Genomic DNA, 24,729 nt, shown 5'->3' on the forward strand with positions numbered 1-24,729 from the left:
ATGTGGATAACTGGTGTGGTTGATGCACCACTTGGATTAGTGGCCAGCGAACTACAAGAGTGGGCACAGGCTTTTTAAGCGCACAAAATATTTGTTCCCGAAGGAACTACAGAATATTGTTGAATCAGAGGGATGTCAGCTGATGTGGAGTTTCTGAAGTGGTGTGAAGGTAAGCAGTAGGTAGCACTAAATTCTTGCTATGATTACAGCTAGTTAGGGTGAATCATGACACTTTTTTAGTCTCTAAGTCTGTTTTGATATCAATTGCTACTACATCAACCATTAATTTTGTATCATTGTGATGCATTGCTATCATAATCACAGAACACCCACTTATTACCAGGCAGTTCAGATAATAGTAAAAACAAGCAGCAGCAGCTAGAAAAATAACTGCCTCTTTCACTGCACTCAGTGCAGTAAAGAAGAATATAATCCTCTTTGTAACAATTTTCATACTTCCAGCAAACTGAGAGCATAAAATGCTGAAAATAATGTATTTCTTTCAATGGGAAGAATGCTGTGCTTTTAAAGTCCAGCAGGAGATAAAAGCTTTATAAGTAAATTGGTGTCATTAAGACACACATCAAAGCTCAGCAAGGTAACAACAAAGAGTGTGGAGGCAGATTTTCAGAGGAATGTGGTTCCCCATGTCATTAGAGTTATCTGGGATGCACATATACAAAATGTAAGGCAGTTATTACAAACAGGATCACTTTTAGAGAGTTATCTTCATCCATTATTTATAATTAATTTCTTTGACTGGCAAGTAAAATATATTTCACTGTTCACATCAGAATGAAGGATGGGGGAGTAAACTTTCCAAATGTTGCAAAACTTCCTTTTATGACATCATATATTCCTATTGTAATAACCCCCCTGTCCCCTCCCAGTGCTCACTTCTCTCTGTTGCACAGGATTTACACAGATAATTGAAGAGAACTGTCAGTTCAGCCAGATAAACCCTGCTATTAAAAACACATAAATACTGACAGATACTAACTAGTAAAAATAGCTCAGTGAAAAGCCTTTCATAAGGGCTTTTTTTTACACAAAAAGGGAAGAGTTCTTAGTGAATGACCTATTTCTTCTCTAGTGGCAGTATCTAGATGTAGAAAGAAGAGATAGCACTGATGACAACAGCAGCAGCAAGAACTATCAAAGGCTTTAAAATAAATTGATAAAATGAACAAAAGCATCTAGCTGGGTCAACAAAATGGTCACTCTGTGTTTTAAGGCAAGTCGAATATTAAATCGCTGAACTGTTAGCCGTAGTGTACAATTTACAATTTTAATCACCCTCAGTACTAAAGGAAAAAGCTGGAAAATGTGTCCTCAGGTTTTAGAAAGATATCTAGGGGAAATCTGGGAAAAAAAAAAAAAAAAAAAAAAAAAAAAAAAAAAAAAAAAGAATACAACAGATGCCCATACAGACAACATGACAATGATAAACAATAATAAAGGGTAGAATGAATGAAAATAACAATAAATGAAACAAAAAAAAAGAAGACTTAGCAATACTTTTGTTGGTGGATAAAATGACTCATAATTCTGTGAGTGTTCCTATGTGGTATTAGTGGACATATAAGGTCATGAAAATCTGGTTAACATATTATCTTGGATTTCTAGGGTGCTCTTGGCATGATTCCCCTAATGATTTCTAAAGGAATTAAGTGGATCTGGGATAGAGAGTCATGGAAAATCAATAGGTAGAAAGAAGGTAATAATGGTCAGGTACAGTAAATCAGTTATCACAGTGAAGGGGGGTAACCACTGAAGCTGTGTTTACTAGATCCTGAACTGTTCCGTATCATCCTAAATTATCTACAGAAGGGTGTGACTGGTGATATATACAAAATCTGCTGAAAGTATATCATTACTGCAGTAAGTAAAAAGTGAGTTTTGAGGAAAATCTAGAAGGACTTCATGGTACTCATTCACTAGGCAATACAACAGCAGATAGAATTGAATTTTGATAAATGTCAAACATTTCAAATATGAACCCTCCCTCCCCAAGTTCACATGCCCAGTAAGTGGCTGTGAGTTAGCTGCTGCTGCTCAAGAAAAACTAGTCACTATAAACGATTCTGCAAAAATGTCAAACGGAACATATAATGAATTATTAGGAAATAGAAAACAAACTAGGAGGCATTGGTAGTACACAGCATAGCACACTCACATCATAAATTCTGAGCAGATTTCTGATCATTTAATCTCAAACATATATATAATAAAAAAATAATAAAAAAACCCCAAAACAAACAAAAAAACCAACCCACAATCCAAAACACAAACACAGCAAAAAAGGAGGATAGGATAAGGATTGTAAGAGATCTATAAAGGCTTCTATACATCAAGAGATATCACCAATCAGAAAGCAGTTCATGAAGGACAGCCATTACACCAGTCTATAAAATAATGACTAGCCAAGAGAAGATGAAGGAATAAGAAATAGAATTTGCTCCTTTTCAGAACCCAAGAACTTGGAGTCAATCAATATGATTATCAGGAAACCCTTCAAAACAAAAAAAGTACATCTATAATATATGACCAAACTGTGTTACATATTGTCATGGGGTGTTGTAAAAGTGATGGAAGAAAGGTTATTCAGGAACTATTAAACAAGAAACTGGGAACAGCTGTAGGTCAGGGGATTTCCTAAGGTTCTGTTCTGCTGATTAAGGATACCAATTAAACTCAGATACCAGAGTGAAAAGAGCAGGTGTATTTTACTAGTGATAGTGTAATACAGAAAACATGGAGTAAGATAAAGCAGAATAGTGCACTTAAAGCAGCAAACAGGAAAAAACGGGGTAATGCATTAAATCATTACTACACGAGAGAGAGAATGGAGATTAAGAAAGATACATCCCACTTGCACACATTACCATCACCCAGCCCCGCAGTGGCTGGGCAGCCCCGGTCACAGAGGATTTGCAGAGCCTGTTCCGGCAAGTGGAAAATCCTACGTGATGCCTCCACCCATAGGTGAGGCTGCCAAAGTCGCTGTGAGTGGGCCCAGCCTTATATACCAGAGATCGACAGGCCAGAATAGCTGGCACCTTTGTTTTGAGCAGAAAATTTCTGGTTTCCTTCTCCTGTTGGATTCTACCCAAAGCCTGGCCAGGACTCAGGGGGAGAAACCAAGGGAGTTTCTAACAAGGCCAAATACCTGGGTTCTCAGCCTTTATCAAGGCTGAGAAAGGAAAGTTGGAAACATTCTCTCCTCACTACCGACTATATTTTGTCTAAGCTGCCTCTTTCACTAGCGAGTTTACATACTTTGTTAATGATTACAGACTAAGGTAGCAGCTTCCACTTGGGGTCTGTTGTTCAGGCTTCAGTACTTCAATGCTTTAGCACTTTTTACATCAGCATAGATGGGTTGTTATAACTTAGTACAATACCTACTAGCACAATGGTTTCAGTTATAAAGTATATAGGATTCATCTATAGGTCAACTCTGGCTTGGGCTGGTTGTCCAAGCCTTAGCACTTCAGATTCAGACTGTCAGGAGCTGGACAGGCAAAGCAAGGAACCTCTACACCACCTTTCTCCTACAGTGCATGTCTCTTCCTAAGTATTTGTGACTGACCACTCCCAGAGAAATGGTCCTGGTCCAGATGGTCTGACTGCAGCTCTGTCTTACGTTCTTACCAATGTCATAGAAAATGCACTTAATTTCTAGCATTTTGGAACATGCACTGGATATAAACTAATTTGCGTTGCTACCTATGTTTTTTCTTGTGTAGAGAATTTTGACTTCCTAATTAAAAATAACCCAACAACCAACCACTATTATATTTTAAAGCCTTCAGTGTGCAGAGTCTCTTTTAATATTAAATTTGAAATCGCAATATATTTATTGGTTCATTGCTCTTCCTAGGCATAGTTTTGGCATGTCAGAATACCTTCTAAATGTACCATACAGAAACTTAAATACACCTTTTCACTTCTAATTTAATCTCAGTCAGATATCATTACTATGGTAAAATTTATTGTGGATAACTGGATTATTTCTGATCAATTTCTTGTAGGCCTGTTTTTGTCTGTTTCAGACAGTTCAGAGCATATATTTGCAGAAGCTCATTAATATGAACTTTCAACCCCTGGGAATTTACAGCTGAAACTCCCTAGACAGTTGTCTATACATTTAATTTTATTATGCAGTTATAGTGGTGGTCACTGATACTAAAATTCATGTTGGGTTTAGCTGTGAAACTGTAAATCCCCATCCCTCACTTCCTCAAACCAGCTTTATTGAAGTTACCTCAAGTTTGGTGACACATATGTGAAGCTATCCCAAGAAATCACTTGATTTCACTGATGTTATAAAAAAACCCCAAACCCAACCATTTATTATTTCTCTGAAATATCTTAATCAAAACTTTTAAACTTGATTTATTCCACAGTTGCTATGATATAGTAGTTGCTTATTACGTTTTTGCTTTATTTCATGCTATTGATTATATTTGAAGATGTAAATAATATCACAATTTCAAGATGTAAATATTCCAAATATGTTCTTCTTCATAACCTTTCTAATAAGCTTAAAAGCTATTAAAAGGTTAAGTTTTACATTTATCTAAGTTGTTACCTTAAAGTAGGCAGTAAATTAAGCAGCAAACTTTCAATAACAAGTGTAAATTACTTGTTATAATTTCTGCATGCCTGAGGTGAATAGTCTTTTTATTGTTTGGATTTTTTTAACTAATTTGAGCTTGAACTTTAGTGAGAATGGTAATTTTTTAGTAGCTATAAAAATTAGATTCTATTGTCACTAGATATTTTTTACTTTGTGGATCCAAGTGTTCCTAAACCAAATGAGATCTTGCGGCTACAAAACCACAATAGACATGTCTCTTGGCACCCCCCACTCTGCTACACAACAGTGAAAATCATAAAAATTTGTGAAATTTGAGTATCTGAATGCAACTGGTGAAATTAGATGAAAGGAGAGCCATTAGAGGAAGAACGTCTGGATGGAGAAGAACCTGTGAATTAGATCCAACCAGCAGCTCTAAGCAAATGAGAATCAAAGTGTATTCTATGCAGTAAAACTGGGGAATGAACCACAGACAGAGGAGAAGAGGGGAAAAAAAAAAAAAAAAGGAAGGAAAAGAGAGAAGGGAATATTGAGAAATGAGAGCGCACCTAGGAAATATTTAGGAAATATTAATCTGTCCAAGATGAAATGGCAAGCAATGTCCTTTGCGCAGTAAACTACACCACCCAGCTGTTCAATTAATCTTGAATCATCACTATGCTCCTGTGTGGACAGGACATGTGTGCTCTGGAAAAACCAAAAACCCTCTCAAGGACAATTAGTAACAAAATCAAGAGAAGGCCTTACATTAACCTTTCAGTCATCAAACACTACATACAACACATAAATATGAAAACATTTTTGTTTAGTTGACTATAAATAGCTGCAGCAGCTGTTGGCAAGATGAAATAGGATTTCAACTTCTTTTATTCAATTAAATTGTCCAGATTTAAAATCTCACTTCCACCTACTTGCACTTTCCATTACTGTATAACACAGTTCTCTGGGAAATAAGGAAGCAGAAATCTAATGAAGCCTCTAGACAATTATTTAGCTGCTTTTAATTAATTATGCCAGTATGAATTGGGAATTAGTGAATGTTCTTGCTTTTAAACCTCCAAAACTTGGTACGATCCCAAAGGTTCAGAAGGAGGCTGTCAAATAGTAGAAAAGCACAAAAATTCCTAGTAACTTTAGTAAAAAGGAAATTAAATATTTTATTAGGATGGTCATGATAATTTAATTTATGCAACTAATTAATAAGCTTTATTTTTAAAAGTTATCTGAGTTCTACCTAAAAGAGCATACCTTTTCTATGACTCCAGCTGTACTTCTGTCCTTATCTATGTTAAGTCAATAAATATGTTTTATTGTTATTAACAAAGACAGTAACATAAGAGTCTCTGACCATGCTGAATAATCAAAAAGTGTCAGCTACTAGCAGACACAATGAGGAACGGCTATTTCTGAATCATCAGGATTTAGTATCCGAAGCTAGTTATTTTGAAAATCTGATGAATCAGTAGGAACGTAACATTGGCCTTACATAACATCCACCTTACGCTGAGATACTGGTTCCAGATTTAAAGTGATGGCATCAAGGAAAAGACATTGGTACAACACCTGGAAGAGGATAACCAGTGTAGGAACACCAGTTCCTTAGAAGAATAATGTGGAGAATTTTCAATTAATACTGAGAACAAGAATTTGTGATTTGATTCTAAAAACTCATTACAAAGCTTTTCAGACTTTATAAATCACTGGGGAGAAGCCAATACAGTTTTGAATAGCTCCTCTTATACATAGCTTTATGACTTTAGACTTATTTTTCTAATCAGTATTTTGTATTCTACTCAGTACTTCTTTCTTACTCTTCACTCAATAAGACTCTCAAAGACCTCAGTGAAATAAAGCCCATAGTGCCTACTGAATTCTAAAGAAAACACTGATTGTTGGTTTGTTTCAATTTTAAAAATCTAAATGGGTATCAGACACTTTTTATAAACTAGCTTTTGGATTTTACCCTGAGATATAGCTTGAAGGCCATGTTACACCTAATTCTATTTTTAAATGCATCTAGTTTAATCTTGTTTCTTTTAGAGTTAATGAAAAAAACTCCAGCCTTCTGCAGGGTTGGAATTTCACTTTTACTGATTAAAACAAAGGAGAAAGAAGAAGATGTTGTTTTTAACCAAAGGTAATCAATCAATACAATTCTGTTTTATACAGGAAATGTGTATGACATACAAGTTATAGTTGAATCACAGAATCATAGAATGGATGGAGTTGGAAGGGGCCTTAAAGATCCTCTGTTCCAACACCACTGCCATGGGCAGGACACCTTCCACTAGATCAAGTTGCTTAAAGTCTAATTAGAACCAAAAGAGATTTATTTTGAATTAGTATGCTATTGACAATTGCAAATAGGTTGGTCACAGAAACAGTGTTGCAGAACACGTATATTTTGTTGAACCAATAGCAGTAGTATCATTTTATTCTTACCATTGTACAGCAAATCATGCTAGAAGGCAGCAAACTCCGTACTTGTGATCTTTACCCATAACTCCAACATAAACGTTCATTTATAAATAAAACAGATAAAATTTATGAATATTTTATAGGTAATTCTAAAGTTTAATGATTAAAAAAAGTCCTTAATGATAAATAGGATTAGGTATCTAGACTAGACATATTTTTTACCTGGCTAATAAAACATTATAATGATAAACATCGTAAGATAGTACATTTAATTGTTTACTAAGTGGCTTCTAAAGGGATCTTCAGAGTTCACAATGCTGTATTATACATAAATTCTGCTATCTACAAGCCCAGTGCATTAATTACTAGGATGAAAAACCAGAACTATTTTATATAGTATCTTGTAAAACAATGCCACCTTAAGGCAACCAGGGAGGAGGAATTTTATTTAGACATGCTTAATATGATGAAACAGGTTGTGATAGTTTGATCCATCTTCCTATGTAAAGGAAGTGATTTGTCGCTGATACCATGAACTCTTTGCATCTCTACCAGACAAAAACTCAATGTCTTCCCTGCAAGTGTGAAAAACTGTTCATTTTTAACCAGCTGCCACACTACTAAACATATCAGAATAAATGACTGCTCCGTGAAAGGAAATTGGAAATGAGCACTGATGTAGCCTACCACCTATCTGCAAGCGAGAAAATAAACTGTCCAACCTAAGAACATGTTAATCACCTTCAAGAGTGACTACACAAAAATGAGGCTGCTCAAACAGTACCAAGCACATATGTAGAGTGAAAGTTCACTCCAGGCTGGCCCTGCTGCTCTCTGTACTCTTGGGAGACACTTTAACATACGTAATCTGTGCAGAGTAACATTATACCAAACAGGGTAAAGCTTCAGTGGAAAAACATTAAGTACATTAAATCTGATTTATCCTGTCGCAACTGAATTCAGGCAATACACCTTTGTTCACCATTTCCAAAATATATCTAAAAGCTTTGGTCAAATAAAATAACTTCTGCACGTAAACATTTACCTTCACAGTCATAAAACCACAGCAGTGGCCAAAAGCCCTCCCCAATTGCCACACACAGGTAAGCACCATGTAACTAAAGGAAACTGTAAGGAAACTAAAAGGAAAATAAAGGAACTAAAACTAAAGGAACATGTAACTAAAGGAAACTGACCCATACATTTTTGTTTCGCTAGAGTATCACATTAACGTTACAGGTACTAAAGCGGTGTCTGTAAATTCTGACATTTTCTATTCCCAAGCAGGATTTGAGTTTTCCTTTCTTTCTGTTCATCTGAAATTAAAGTCGTTATTCCATTTAAATGTTACAGGACCTGACGAGTTCAGATCAAATTCACCCAGTAGAAGAAAGTTAGAATGTTATTTACACTAGACTTGACAAAGGTTCATGAGGTTTGTCTCATCGAACATAATGTTCCCAAGTTTGTTAGACATGAAAAAGGAGTGTCTTGGCATTCCTAAGTATAAGAGTATGTGTGCCAACAGTGTAAGTTACTTTTATCAGCTTTTTTTGCTTTTTTTTTTTTTTTTTGCATTCTACTCTTGCTGTATTTCCACAAGTTTTGATTAATACAAAGACTGCAATATAAGCATGACCTTTCCATTCCCTTCTTTCTTCCTTTTTCATAAGAGTCTCTTTTCTCCATTAGTAAACTCTGAAAGAGCCTCCCCTTCACTTGCAGCTGTCTCCCAAACGGCAATCATTTAGAACCGCTCGTCTTGCTCCTGGTCTTTTCTGCTACCTTACTGCATATGCATGGGAAAGGGCCAGAAATAACAGCACTGACCAATTTTTCAAGTACTCTTTCCTAAACTCAAATAAAAACCCTAATATTCTTCCTCAAACTCTTTAGAGCAAATACTGTGTATTATCAAGGTCATTAATAATACAGCAGCTGCTGGAGAGAGATTTTACTACAAATCAGAGGGAGGGGTAGAAGAAATACAGACAGATGTTATGCTACTGAGTCCTCCCTTTTTATTGCACTGGATCAGTGACCACAACGACTACCACCAGTACATGGGTGCTAGTGGACATTTAGTTACAAATTAGCTACATAAGTGAAAAGACAATGGCAAGAACTAAAGTTAAAAAAAAAAATCACAGGAGGGTGTCTATTTCAAGGTCCAGTCTTGTTTAGTAACTTACAAATTTTGATTTAGTCATATATATTTGACTTTCATGTAATTCTTGATGTCCAAGAGCAGTACCAAACACCTTTAACAGCCTGCCAAAATGAGTTGGACCAAGGCAATCTGAATGCAAAGGCTTCATATTCTGGAGCTGGCTGCAGCTGTGGCTCTCCTAGAGGAGCCATCCAATAATGGCGTGCCTTCAGCCAAATTCAAGTGCCTTTGCAGATATGAGTAAATTAAATAGGGAACACTCAAGAGTAAAGTATTGTAAAGGAACAAGGGCATGATGTCTAAACATACTATCAACTCTTAAAGGCTCTTTCTGAGCCACCTAGTTAGAAATTCTTCATCGGCTGACTTACAGATGAAATGAGCATTTGAGAATAATACACATTTCATTGCGAAAATACGTGAAAACTGATACTGGTTTTTGTCCTTAAAGAGACCATTAGCATGTTGCAATGCTAAGGAATAGAGACATCAGGCATCTGCTCAAAGGCAGTCAATGAAATCAGTGCAAGAAACAAGTACAGAATTAGTCTCTTGGCAATTTCAGCTGACACCTTTAAATCAGCTCATCTACCCTTTTTGTTCTATTTTTTCCCCCTAAGGATTAAAAGGACTTCAGTCTCCAGTGTGGTCAGTCTGGTAAATTTCATGGCACTAATTATGACTTTTAAAAAGAAAAACACAATGTAGAAAAACAGAGTAGATTTTCCGCATTAAGCGTAATTGGCACCATCAGTGAAGAGTCAGCACTTACCCCGTAATGGTCAATTCAACAAACACGTCTAAGTGCCAAACCACAAGTCCTTACAATTCTGTAAACTCAGTTAATTGCTTCTTTTCGGGTTGAGATCAGCCTTATTTTTATGACTGAATTAAACTTCCACATTAAAAATAACTTAGATAATTTCTGTTCCTTAAAATTTTACAGATGAGTTGTAGGCCGAAACACAAACATTTTTTAAGTACATATTGAAAAGCAAACAATATAACAGCGACTGTATGTTGCACATAGCTATTCTGGGCATAAGCTTTACCCTGCTCACTGAAATAACTTCAAATCTGGTATAATTTAGCAGAATCCACCCATCTCCAGTTTATTTTCTTGATAGAGATTTACTGCAGTTAGCCAAAATCTTTCAAATCTTCCACAAAAAAAAAAATTATTATCCATTTATGAAAAAAGTGAAGGGTTTTTTGACTGGCAATTTATATTTGTAACTATATTTTACTTCGAATTGCTCTTCCCAGATAATGGCTTTATACTTATTAACATAGTGAAAGCAAATGTTGCTGGCAGACCTTCTCCTGCCTTTTGTTTTCCCACCATCCATAAAGCAGCCTTCTTCATTCCCATTTAAATGGTTTTGGAGTTGTATTCCCTATGCAAAACAAAGGAAAAAAATTGCCCTACAAAATGTGATTTTATTTTTTGTTTGAAAATGTATGGTAGTGCCATTCCCTTCTTACTAGTTCTTTGTTTTACTAAAGAACGAGTTGACCAATGGAGTTAGGTGTTTTCACCTTGGAGAACAGAAGGCTCAAGGGGGATCTCATCACAGTTTTCCAGTTCTTAAAGGGTGGTGAAAGCAGAGAGGACAGAGGGTCTCTTTAGAAGGAGCCACATGGAGAGTACAAGGGGCAAAGGGGATAAGTTGCAGAGGGAGAGGTTTAATATCGATAGAAGAAAAAATTTTTACAGTGAGAACAATCACTGGAACAATCTCCCCAGGGACATGGTAGAGTCCCCATCACTGGAGGTTTTCAAGATGCAACTGGACAGGGTGCTAGATAATTTCATCTAGACTTTAGCATGAAAGGTTGGAGCAGATGATCTTTTGAGGTCCATTCTAATCTGGGCTGTTGTATGATTCTGTGAACTTAACTGTCTACTTACCCCTAAAATCACAATCTGCATGCCTTGCTTGCACAAGTAGTTCACAGCACTGGTAGATGAGGTGTGCAAATAGTCTTAAAATATGTGAAGCAAGGTCTGCTTTATGTTGCTCTAACAGGTATGTTGCTGATATCAGAATTAGAGGGAGATGGTAACTTTCAGTGCAAACACAGGCATTATTATTTCTGCATCACAAAACTGCATATCTTTACAAGAGCTTTGTAACAGGACCCTGTGGGGGAGTTTTAAAAGACAGTCATAGTAAAACCCTGGCACACTGGTGCAAAGTGGACAGAAGATACTGGAAATCCAAATTAAGGTGACAACTGTTCACAGAAATTTAGGGCTTTTCCACGGGAAATCCTAGATTGCCTTGTCTAGAACTGGAACAAAAATTCATACACTTAGAAGATTTTACAGACCCAAATATTTTCAAAAGTTTTGTCATATGAATAGTTCTTGCTCACCATCTGTCAGGTTCACTACTATCTGGCAATTCTGAGTACTACCCAAAGGCAGCATTTAGGGTGATTTGCTTCCTGAAGATTTTCATCCAACCATCTCCAGAGAGCTGACTTTGGACTAAGACCGACATGCACAAGACATTTTTGTCATTGTGGATAGTTTTTTCCACCCATGCAAACTGAGAGGATAAAACCCATCTTAAATTAAATTACTGCGGTACTGGTTACATATGTTAGTAGTTTGAGTGTTTGTTTAATTTTATTGAATATCAACATAAGGAACCATGTTTTCCATTTAGTTTAAGGTTTCTTCTATTCCAAATTTCACAACAACCAGATAATTGGAATAACAGCCTATCCAGTATTGCAGTTCTGATTTGACAAATAACGGTTAAGCTTCCATATCAAATAAATACAGAATGGCGATCCTTCAAACTCTGATAAATATAGATAGGTGAGTGTTTTGTAGCTGACAACTGAGAAATACAATATCACACATAGGTCTCTTGCTACGCTCAACTCTATCTTCAGGAAGCAAACATATGATACTCTGGGAAGTTACATAAAACTGGAAGCAATTAGCAATCTTTTTCATGTAACCCATCAATAAATTCTGAACTGGCTACTTCCAAATATCAAATTATGTATTTGCAATAGTTCTTCATTATTCAAGTCACAATTTTAGACACAGTGATTTTACTTTTTTGCTGGAATTCCACAACGATCATATTTTAATTTCTAATATGACAGAAAACCACATTTTAAAATTAAAAACCCCAAATAAAACAGCACTGAAATAAAACATGAATTCCATTTCCAAAAGTCTGAAATAGGAAGAGGAAAAATAAGTATTTTTGATCATGCTTTAAAGAAGGCAGACTATCTCTCCCCTAACCAAAAGATAATAGGAACTTCCACAGAATATTTTTGTCATTCAGCATTTTCTACTAGAAATCATTCCTTTCTGGAAAATTTCAGATCATGTAACAAGATTCCTGTAAATCAGGGAAATAAATATCAGATACACACCAAACTGCATTTGCTGTTGGCTGCACAAGAAACCTGTGGCAGAGCTTGGAACCAGAGCTTACTTCCACGTTCCAACCCAGCTGACTGAGCAGTGAACTGTTCTTACCACACTGATTTTATATATAGCTCACTTTCCATTTAAGATGCTATAAAAGGGGCCAAACTTAAGAACAGAAATGCAGCTCTTAATAACAGTACAAGAGCATATTTCATTAATTCCATTTATTTTTTATATATTGAAAAATTCTGTTAAGAAAACAGCATGTGTTTAACTATTTAGAAAGACACTGAGTAAATTCCTCATGGAGTAGAACTTAAACTCATTTTCTACTAATTAAAGCAGCTATCATTTTCATCATTGGCCATCATCAACCAAAATCCTCAGATTCTTAGCAAAGTTTTCTAATATTTGATTCTGTTTGTTTTGCTATTGAAATTATACTGGTCAAATGCTGTCTGGCCACACCCACTGCAACAGAAGATAAAGTCAGATTCAATCTTTTCAAAAGACAAACTAGAATTTTCAGACATGAAAAAAAGAGAAATTACCTGGGTCTTCTATAGACAAGTTCTTCGTTAACCATTGAACAATATCTGAACCTAGAAACAAAACAGCAGGCATTTTTAAATTAGTAAATTTTCTTTTCCTATTCTTCAGTTCCCTAGGCCAATTAATATTGTTCTACTGTGTAAAAGAGATCTATTATTTTTGCTCAGTTTGTCTAGAAAAAATTAGACCATTCTTTTTTTTTTTTAGTTTCCTTTTAGTAAAAAAACATACCAATCCTTTGCTTAGGGCAAGACTCATAAAATGTAATAAAAGTGCATTAAGGGTATGAGAATAGCTTGCATTTCAAAAATTACATTACTGCAAAATTTACATAGAAAAATAAACACTTTATTTAGTTAGTATTAAGTTTCCTCACCTTCCAAATTAGTTTGCAAATGAAACCTAGAAAATGTAAATGCAACACACATTGTGATTATGCAATCTATAGAGTATATGCTGCAGGCCATGCTGGAGGCTTAAAAACCTCCTTGGGACTAATACCTGGCATTCTGAGCTCCATTTAGGAGTGCAGTTTGTGTTCAACTTTGCCTTCTGATTTTATTATCTTTAACTATCGCTTCTGCTGTAGTGACTTTCAGCCCATTCCACTGGCTACCAGTAAAAGCATATTCAGTTACCTAAACACGAACTACCAGTGTTTCAAACTCTGTCTCATGGCTAAGCTCTTGACAGAATCAATTTTTCCCCTGGCACTAAAGCTCTTTCCTTACCACTTCAGTCTCTCTTCTTCTGTATCCTTTCATTTACTGCCCATCCATTTCTTAGTATTTAACTTCTTGTCCTTATTTTAAGGTGCCATGTTATTGCTTGCCTCTTAACATTTCCAATATCAGATTCCCTGCTGTCTTCTGAACTGAGTATCCCTCCAACCCACCTCCTTACTCCTAACCTCCTCTGCTCCTCCATGCACTCTTCCTATCACGCTTTACACTCTATGTGCCAAGTCACAAGCTGAAGTCACTCGTGTTTCGGACTGAAAGCTACAGTTGGATTTCACCCATCGTGAGCATGAATTATAAAATAAATTAAGAAGCAGTTCTGCAGACAAAAAGACAAACACATTGATGATTTAAGTAACCAAATTAGCTTAAGGGGAAAATGTCCTGAAACACTGAGAGGAAGTTATGTGTGTGTTCTTCATGTTTCATGACAGTTGCATCAGGCCTGCAGTTCAGACAAGCAACATAATAGAGAGATGTCACATAATACTTCCTTATAGAACCAATATTTCAGTTGTTCATCCATTTCTCAGCAGATAACATAATTATTTTATAAACCTTAAATTTAAAAAAGATAAAGAACACAATCTACACAGATATAAACCAAATCAAAACAATAAAATCTCATGAATGGAAAATAATATATAACATTAGAATCTGGAGGATATTTCCCCTGTCACACTCTAGATTCAGATTTCTTCCTTCCCATAGTGCATAATTTCCCTTGATCTTCTTAAGGCAACAAATATGATATTTTGAAGAAGCATTTCAGAGAAGAAAGATTTATTTCTCCTTACTTTCTTAATTTTCGATAATATAATTTCATAACTTTCATTTTATTACACTTGGTGAATACCTTTACCATGTATTTTACAAAGCCTAGTTGATTATATCATAACTTTTCATGTGTGCATGCATTATTAAATTCAGTACATAGCAACGAAAACTGTGGAAATACTACAATCAAGTCCAAAGCACAGATTTTCATTACTATGTTACATGTCTAAATTTTAATAGATATTAAACTCAGGTGGCACCATTTCTCATAGCGTTTACACAAAATTATTCCTTAAATGAAGCAATTTACCTTTGCAAGTTGGATGAGTACAAAATGTTTCACTTAGATATTCCTACCTCAAAATATTCTAATTTTATGCATTTTTATAAATACAGTCTCTGTCCTTTATTTATAGATATGAACTTAATAAGCCTGACACTGAAGGAAGAATTTTAGCTTAGTATAATGTGAAAATTCATAGACTTAAATGACACAGTCCAAGACTAGCTATATTTTTGTCAGCTGACTAGAGAAGTTAGTCAGCCCTAAATATTTTCATAAATCTTCAAAAGTCAGAGAAAAAAGTAATTATAAGAAAAACATGACATTTTAAAATACTGATTCTTTGGTTTGTTTCAGATCTCTCAGGTACCACATGGGAAGAAATTTTCTATTCTTTTTATCTCACCTTCAAATACGTCTTTTCTGTTCACCTCTTTTGAAAACTTTCCTACAGTGACACACCGTATTCCTCAGGCCTCGGTTCCTGTCATCACACTTGCATACGTAGTCTACACATCAGAAATTTCACCTCCATATGTTACACTCTCTGCTGGCTTATTATAAATAATAGTGGGAAATGGGATTTCTTGACAATTGCATCATCTGATTCTGAAAGATCATTACTGTTCTATTCACACTTTACATTGAAGCCATTCCCCTAGCACCCAAAAGCCTGAAGAGCAGTTTAAATCAGCTATCACATTCGAACACTCCGATGATTTCAGCTGCATTACTTCAATGACAAAAGCCCAGATGAATAAATATTAACATGAACGCTCCCCTTCTAGTGTGAAGGCTATCCAGGTGACACAAAATTGCAAGTAATCTGTCATATCACAAGTGAGAAATTTATCAGTTCATATCCTTTTGGGAGATCTTGTGGCCAGCTCTAGTCCTAAAAAGAATACTAAAGGTATTGTTTTGCATAACTTGCTGTGTGTTTCTTTAGCTGCTACTTTTAATGTCTAATCAAAAAAATGTTTTCATTAAATCATTCCTGTGCCCTTTTCTAAGGTTTATTATTTATGCAAATGTGTTTCTAAAAGCAAAACCATTACTATAATTTCTTATCTCAGGAAAAGAACAAGGCAGCAAAACAGGTTAATTCTTTACAGGAAAACAGTATTTCCTTTGAGTCCTAGCTTTGAAAATCTGGTGACCAGTAAAATTCATGTCATTTTTCATACACCACACTTCACATCTATAGGAATTATGATCTGATAATTAAAATGAAAAATATTACAGATTTCATTATTTGTAAACAAGAGCTATACTTATAGGATAAAACATCTTCAACCTTCAAATTTGAATCTATCTGACCACCAGCAATCTATAAAAAAGACAAACTAGTCAGATGATACTAATTTTATGGAAGCCACTACCTTGGCATTTGGACCCTGCTGAAAAGGAAAACTTCAGCAATCCAAAACAGAAAATATTTGCTGTATCAGAAAGATACTCAGTTTTTATATACTGTTTAATGTGCCATTCACTGGTAATGTGTGATAACAAAGCCCCAGTAAGGTTTTCAAAGTAGGCTCTCAAGCAAAGTTCTCCAAGTCTCCCTGCCTCACTTCCAGAAGGCAGCTAAAAGGCAAGCTTGCTGTTAGATCTGTAAGGTGTAGAACACTGAAGTTAAATCGCCCACTGAATTTTGAAATCTCAGAAGAACCCTAAATTGTCATGCCGATTTCAATAGCAAATAAAACTGGACAAGGCCAGCATAAGCAGAAAATACTCAAGAAAAGGTTTCTTTTAGACCTAGAGCTTGAGAGTCAAGAGTGAGATTCCTTAAATGCCAGCATCTATCCAGATAATGGTAATAAAATTCGCAAGATCTTACTCAAGACCAAAAATATGAGAGACCTTCAACTTCTTTCAAGAAAGAGGCAAAAATATTTCTATATTCATATACAGACTGAAGCATATTCTTTGTAAAATGTACTTGCTGAAAACTCCACGAGTGATTAATTTTAAATTAAATGCTCCAGAAATAGCAGTTGTTGAAGCTGTCACAGCATTTTAAGAAAATATTTTTGAGAAAGTGTGCTCTCTGGACCCTGCAATGCTAATTTCCAAGTCAAAGTCTTAAAGGCTAGGGCAGTGCTAAGGTTAGCTTTCAACAACAAACTCCTCATTTTAAACTTTACAGAGTGCATTTCAAAAAGGTATTGATTCTGACCTACAGAAAATTTCATGGGAATGACAGATCCATTTTTTGCTATGCATAACGGCAATGATCCCTGTAAGCCTTGATATGACAACAAAAAGATATGATAGTAGTTCTGCCAAAGAAAATCAAAATTCAAAATGCTCTATCTTTTTAAGAATTCAAAAGCATATTTAGCTGAAGACGATGCAAGTTGCAAGAAAGAATATTTCATAAATCAGAATCACAAAACATGAGACCACTGAGAAACTTAACTCAATGATTTCTTATTTCATAAGGAGAGAGGTTCAACCTTGCAAGAACTCATTCTTTTACTGCTAATTTATTGGTTTTGTAACTAAAATATATTATCTTTTTTTTTTACTTGTAGACCTCAGAGTATTTACAGATGATGAAGAGAGGCAGGAACACAGGATGCTCCCCTGCATTACTGATACCAAGAGAGAGGGTTTGGCTGTTGACCATCCAGCAAACTCTTACTCTATCTTCATCAAGACTTTTGCCATCTGAACTCTCAAGAGTGACCTAACCATAACAATGTTGGTACTGTGCTGCAAAAGCCAGAAAGCTGGGCCTGTTAGGTGGGTGCTTGTTTGCTGAAAGGCAACAGCAGATCATCTGGGACCTCCCTCAAGCGAGCCTCTTGGTCAGCTGGGCCACCTTCAGCAACGCACCACCACCCTGTCTTGAGAACCTGAAGAATTTTATGTAAGGCAACACACAGTAGGGAAAACTTAATAAACATTACTCTAGACAGTACCAGTTTCTAAATCTGAGACAAGACGACTGTTACTAAACTATTAAGGAAAAAGCATTGCATTTCCATTGTTTTGGTTGTTGGGGTGGTTTTTTTGTTTGTTTGTTTTTTTCCATTGGGAGAGAAGGGAATTGTGCCGTTTCAGCTTCCATCTTTCACACCATTGCTTGTCACACTACTTCATGGTAATACATCAGGAAATTATGTTTAGTTACTGATACATGCTTCAAAATCCTTGGCCATTAGTGTCTGAAAAAAATGTAATGTCGAATTTCATCTCTCACCACTGACTCAGGTATTGGAAACACTGAAACTGGATCAGATAAGCAGGGAGACTGTACAGGCCGGTGGCCTATCAGGTTCTCAGAACTAGCTGTTTTCTCACAAAAAATGCTTTCTAACAGAGAGTTGGACTCTGTGAGAAAAGGCTTTCACTGGTGAACGGGACAAGATGATCCACATACTCCCTGAAGTTTTCACGGTCACAAACCATAGCATATGTTGTCATATCTCTTATATCAGAATGAATATTTTACTGTGTCTTTTCTTTCTCGGAGAAGCACAGTTTATGTATGAATTCTGCATGCATACATCTGAAAGAAATCAAGTACCATGTATTTCAGGGCAGAAGGGCAGAGGGAAGAAAAGCAATGCCTATATTATGTTTTGGCATACTTATGGAAAAACTTATTTGAATCCATATTGGATTACTCGGATTATTTTTCTCCTATGTCTGCTCCAGATGAGCAAAGAGAATGCCTGTAATACTTGATAGTGTTGTGCACAGAGTGAAAGATAGTAGGGTGTGGGGAATCCCCTCTGAGGCTGGGACTGCAGTAGTGCTGGAAGGAACAAGGACTTACTCCCCCATAATTTATGGCGCTAGTCAGTTCTAAGCTGCACTGGATTTCAGTCTAACAAAAAATGTATTTTCTGTGCTTTGATTGCTCACTTTTTGGTGTCAGAAATGAGCTGATAACAAATATTTAGATGATAAAAAGGGGAGATAAGGGAAATGACACAAGCTGTATAAATACATTTGGATTTATTTCATACTAATTTCAGTGCTTTCCACCTTATATTTTTATTTAACAGTTTTCTCTTCTTTATTCTTTTGGATTAATATAAGACAAATTTATAGACCTAACCCTGTATAATTTATCATGAATGGAAATAGATCTGAAACTGTGATAATTTGAATGCTGATTGCATTTACCTATTTAACCTACTGACCTCTACTATTTAAATGGGTTGACTTTTAAAAGAAATACATCATTGATTAAAGTGTAGTTTGATTAAGGAAATTTGCATCTCAACTTTCACACACTTATTTCTGTCACTTGCTTTTTAAAAATATTGATGAAAATAAATGCATAAATTTACTCTTTTGACTTATAAATGGAGGTGGACCACACATGTGCTTGAGCCCCCTCAATACCTCAAGGAAGCTTGCACCCAGTTGCAGAAAACTCATCTGAATAATGCTAATGGTACAGAGAATATGACATATTTTAATGACATTACTCAAGCAGAAAAGTAAATACAGTTTTCCAGTTTTAAAACAATATAAGCAGCAATACAATTGTGTTTTTTTCAAGTGAAGATGGACACAAGAATTTGCAGAATAAACCCCTCAAATGAATCATCCTACTGCTTTTGAGTTGGACCCTTTCATTCTGTGCTGTAAGCAATCCTCAAAAGTACTGAAGCCTAAAAGGGTACAAAGGATCCTTACTTCTGGCTAGCGTAACCCTGTGAAGAACAATATGTTTTTCTTGATATTGCTAGTTTACTGAATCTCTGCTTTGGAGAGGAAAAATCATCTACTTTCATACTGTAAAGAACTAATACAGGGCGTGAAAAATCTCTTCCACTTCCATACCTACATGAAATCACTCAACAGTGCTGACCAATATATTCAAGTAATTTAAATTCTGCAGTCACAGCCTGTCTCATAACCAAGTTTCAGAACCAAAATCTGGTTCATAAAAAAAGTAATTAATCATGTCTCTGTATCTGTGCCCATTCTTTATTCTAAAAGTGCCAATCCACACAGGCCCATCTTCTACAGCAAAAGGAACTGCTACTTCATTCCAGCAACATTTATCTCTAAAGATTCTCAAAAGACATCCTCTACTTAGATCTCTCAACAGCCACAAGTGACTGTTTTACAGATGACACTAGCTGTGTATAATTGGCAATATACCAGTAACCACAGATGGGACCCCTGTAATTCAAAGGCTGTCATAATAAGCACTAGAGTTTAGCATCTTGCTGAAGAACATTGCTTCATGCTAAACATTTGCAAGACAAGAGTGATGCTGTTCAGAAAAAATAAGTGGTATGAAAACCCAGCTCAGCCTTTCTATTGTAAAGGAATTTTTATGCTTTTCTTCAAGATGATGTTAAGCCATGTGATCATGTTTGACTATAATAAAATATCAGTGTTGAAGTAACATGGGTAAAGAAAATACTATTTTGTACATTCCCCTGACAAGAAAATCTTACAACTTCTATGTAAAAAGCATTTGTGGGGAGAAAAAACCCCCAGGAAATATAAGTAGAATTCTGAATACCATAAAGTTGCCCTGAAGAAATTACATTTATGAGAAATCTTCATCTCCAAATAGGAAAAAAAAACCACACTTCATTTTTAGATACTGTATGCAAAACTTCTAAAATCTGAGATGAGCAAGGTGCTCAGGAGGCTTATCAGTGTGACCTACTTGATTTCCTGTTCCTCAGAAATCTTAAATAATGATAAAAGAATATTAGAAGGTAAGTAAATTAAGTGACTTTTGGTTTTCTTCATAATTATGATCTATCCTTCTTCTCCTTTCAATCAATTCCTCTATTCACCCTTCAAACACATGCAAACATGTTTGGGTACTATTTAGAGGGAATTAGACAAGAATTCAGCAGTTTGTTGTCCTCTCCTTCCCTCATTACCTTTGGGAACTCTTGAACTAAATTCCATCCTCCAAATAGTTTTGGATTCACCTCCCAGTGGAGAGCAGGAACACTCCAAACACCAAGCATAACTGTATCCTTGCTCTTCCCAACACTAGTGTGTAAATCAATAGGCAATTAAGCTGTTCTGCAATATTGATGCTCCACCTTGTAGGCGAGTGCCTCGCCACCAGCCTAAAGAATAATTTCTTCTGTCTCTTTAAGTGATGATGTAACTTCTTTATCCAAAAAATGAGAAACTCTATGTGGAAGAGAACAGTCTCTACTGCCTGCTGATTATATTCTCTAAAGCATGCGTCAACTTTGTCCAAATTTCTGCTCAGGCGGTTTCAGGCATTTGAACCCAAGTGTCTCCACCTCAGTCTTTAGGCATTCTGGTCAGGGCTCCTTTTAATTCCTTTTGCTGAAGCTGTAATACTTTTGTGTTAAATAGTTTTGGAGATAACGGGAGAAAATAAATTATTTGCTACCCTGTAGGACACCTGTGTGGAGAGTTGAGCACTTGGAGTCCCTTCCCTATTGCAGTGAAGGCTGGTATATGGAAAGCAGAACAGCATTGGCAAAGCATCCTGGTGCAGCACACAGCAGTGTATGAACACAACAGAAGCCTCCCTTGAGAGAGGCCAAGAAAGAAATAGATACATGACTCCTGTCCCAAGTTTGTCATCCAGTTCCTAAAATAACATGTAAAACGGCAACAATAACATCACTGTTGCCTGTCTTGAACTCTCACTCCGAAAATTCATCCAAGATTACTGCAGGAAAACCAACACATTTTTGAGGGACAATTTTGCTACTTACCATAACCAGTTCATCTTGCTTTCTTTTTAAGTCCACTAGATGTTTCACTGTATCCTGCTGACAACTTAGTATCGAAAACTGGTAGATTGATAAGCACAATTTTTTGGAGTTCACTGCTGAGGAAACACCATATAATTTCACTGATCACATAAGTCTTCTTTCTTAATGAGCAAGCAAGTTTCAGATTAACAGAAGAATAATTTGTTAGTTTCATGATGGAGGGCTCCTCAGTGTAAAGCATCACCAAAGCACAGGGGTTTTTTTTGGTTTATCCTATGTATTTGTACGCAATTACTGAAATGGAGCTTTTGTCAAGTAATTCAGCAGCAGCTGAAATTTCTAAACAAAGTCACTTCCTAGGTCATTTGAATGGCTTTTCTCCTTTGGAGAATAAAAATAATAAGCTTGTGCTAGGACTATACTGAGACTATATGCTAAGTATTCCAGGGGAACATGGACAGGTGAGACCCCAGAGCTAAAGGGCTGCCAAGCAGAAATGGTGTTGGAGTGAAGCCAGAGGGGAACAGACAACATTATTTCATGCAGTGTTTGTAGACAGGAGCAAGCAGTGTAAATAATTTTATACCCCTTGTTAACTATAGTGGGTATCCACGCATAAAATGTAAAGTCATCTCATTTATTATTTGCATAAATCTCAATTAGCTTACTTTATACCCGCTTAAAATATAAAACCAGATTATTTAAATTTTGATATATTTTTTTTTAAGAACACATACAAATACACATTGTATCTAGCTGGAGATATTACAGTGTTTTTGCAGATTTCACAATTACAACATCTTGAAAAGAATGCCAAGCTAGAAAAAAAATATTCATCAAAGTAGCAGTGGCAATATCCAAAGCAACCTTATTAACTTTCCATAGCATTGTCATCACATACTGCAGCTTCTGCCCTCTTAGGTTTTACAAAATTGCTTATCACTATTAGTCAAATGTGTTCTTTCTCTCATACACTTATGAGTAAGCATCTAGAAGTTGCACTTTGATAATCTTTGCAACACAGTAAAAGCTGCCTGAGATTATCTCTGCCACAATAAATAGTTTTACTTTCTTATTTTTTTACATCAGCAGTTTGAAAATAGTGTGTAAAAACAAACAGCCTCCAAGTTCAACAAAAATGCTTTGTGAAAGTCTTCACTGTGCTATTGCTTCAAGCAATTATCTATTTTTTTTTCATATTTCCACTTCAATATCTCTAAGAAATAAGATATTTTCCTTCTGAAATGGTTCTTCTAATTTTGCCATACTGCCCCCCAAAGACACCCACACACAGATGGCAACAGAAAGAAGTGAGGCAGCAATGTAATTTTTGCTAGGCACTTCACATACACGGAGGATTTTCACAGAGGAAAATCCTGAAGTCCTAATTCAGGGCTAACAGGAGTAAATATATAAATGATATATGATTTGTGAATTTGACTCTAGGAAGAAAGTCAGTGGAGACAAAGTGACTTAGTTTTGACATGTGTCCAGTGATAATGTCAACATGCTTCCTTCCTCACAAAGCATTCCTACGCAATAATAGTTAATTCATACAGCTGGTTTGAAAATGGGCTTTTCCACTATTGCTATTTCAAAACACTCTTTCAGTGACTCATGCTCTTACTGTTCTTTTTATTTAAGACTCTGAAAACTGATGTCCAAAAAACCCCTTTTGATCATCACAGATTTCCTGTATAACCCAAGCTATTTAATTTGGTTATTTTGTCTAAAACACATGCTTCAGAAAGATTTAGTGATGCTAAGTACAACAGTATAACATGATGCTCTGCACAAACTCCTGATAAAAGTTGCAGGATTGGATATAAAGAACTCAGAAGTTCCCCAAGAATTTACTCATTAGCCAGTCATTTTCATAGCTTCAGAAACATCTCCAATGGGAAACCTCATGTCAATGAAAGAAATTCTACAACATGGAAGTTGCAGAAAATACTTATCTTCAGAGATACCACCCAGTGTGGGGCCACAGGCTATAACAGAAAGACCCGAAACTCAAATTTCATGACAAAATGCCCAGTAATTGCAGAATAAAAATACTCTTCTTGGCCAAATTAGCCATCTGGGGTTTTTAGAGCTTTTATTTTTTAACACATAGGTCCCACTGTTCCACAGCCTCCAGCACAGATCAGCTATTTTCCAGCTAATAGCAATAAATACAAAATATGATACAAGAAAGTTTGCTGAAGCTGAATAAAAACTTTAATCCTTAATCCTAATATTCAAATGTTACACCAGAAATATCTGACTATGATCAGAACTTCGCTCAAGGCTTCTTTTTTTTTTTTTTTCTATTTGAAATATGAAATATTTTAATATTCAATAGACCACAAAAAGTTCAAATGAATTTCTATTTTTGATTAAGCTGTGCTGGATGTTTTTGTGCTATTTCCTCCAGATCCATGATTATTTTAATACTGCTATGTCTCAGAGTTTACACTTCAAAGATCTGCTGCAGGGCTCCATTTTCAAAAAGGAAAAGAAATGAAGTTATTCAAATTGTAAGTACCTATACCCTGGAGAATTAGTCTGACTGAAAATCTAATCCCATTCATCTTTTACCAAAATATGGGATTGTTTCAAGACTTTATTATACTCAATTGCTTCGCATAATAAAAACCTCATCATACAGCATGGAATGAACTGTATTAGAAACAAAACTGATCTTTGCTCCAACTCAGTACTTCCACCAAGTTCAACATATTTTTTATTTGCAGTCTTTCATTGCTATTCAGAGATTATGAATTAATTTATTGTAAATGTCAGTAATCATGCTACATGTCTGTCTGAAGCAGGTATGACTGGGTCTGTTCTCAAAGAAATAAAAATCTCATGATTCTTCTCATGGTAGTTCTTTACATATGTACCTCCAGCACTTTGTCACCGTAAAGGCAAAATCTATTAGCTCTTGAGGATAGTTCCCAAAGATTCATTGAAATGAGAGTTCTGCTGACAACTGAAATTCTCTAATATGATTTATCCATTGATAGAGATTTATCAAAAATTTAAATAGACATGAACTACCATTTCAATATGCAATCAACAGTTCTTGGGTTTAAAATAAAAT

At 35.7% G+C, this 24,729-nt stretch overlaps 1 protein-coding gene across 14 annotated transcripts in view; it reads right to left on the bottom strand.

The window, feature by feature from the left end:
• RGS7 (regulator of G protein signaling 7) overlaps positions 1 to 24,729 on the bottom strand; it is a 258,562-nt gene that overhangs the window by 96,236 nt on the left and 137,597 nt on the right. For all 14 annotated transcript variants that reach the window (XR_003397989.1, XR_003397987.1, XR_003397988.1 and 11 more), the window contains exon 3: positions 13,146 to 13,196. Coding sequence is in view for 9 of the 14 variants with exons in the window: in XM_026844729.1 (XP_026700530.1) it covers positions 13,146 to 13,196 (51 nt within the window). In the remaining 5 variants the exon portion in view is untranslated. The remainder of the gene's footprint in view (positions 1 to 13,145; positions 13,197 to 24,729) is intronic.

The sequence above is a fragment of the Athene cunicularia genome (genome assembly GCF_003259725.1).
Source record: "Athene cunicularia isolate RWA chromosome 3 unlocalized genomic scaffold, athCun1 chr3_part1, whole genome shotgun sequence".
Classification (NCBI taxonomy): domain Eukaryota; kingdom Metazoa; phylum Chordata; class Aves; order Strigiformes; family Strigidae; genus Athene; species Athene cunicularia.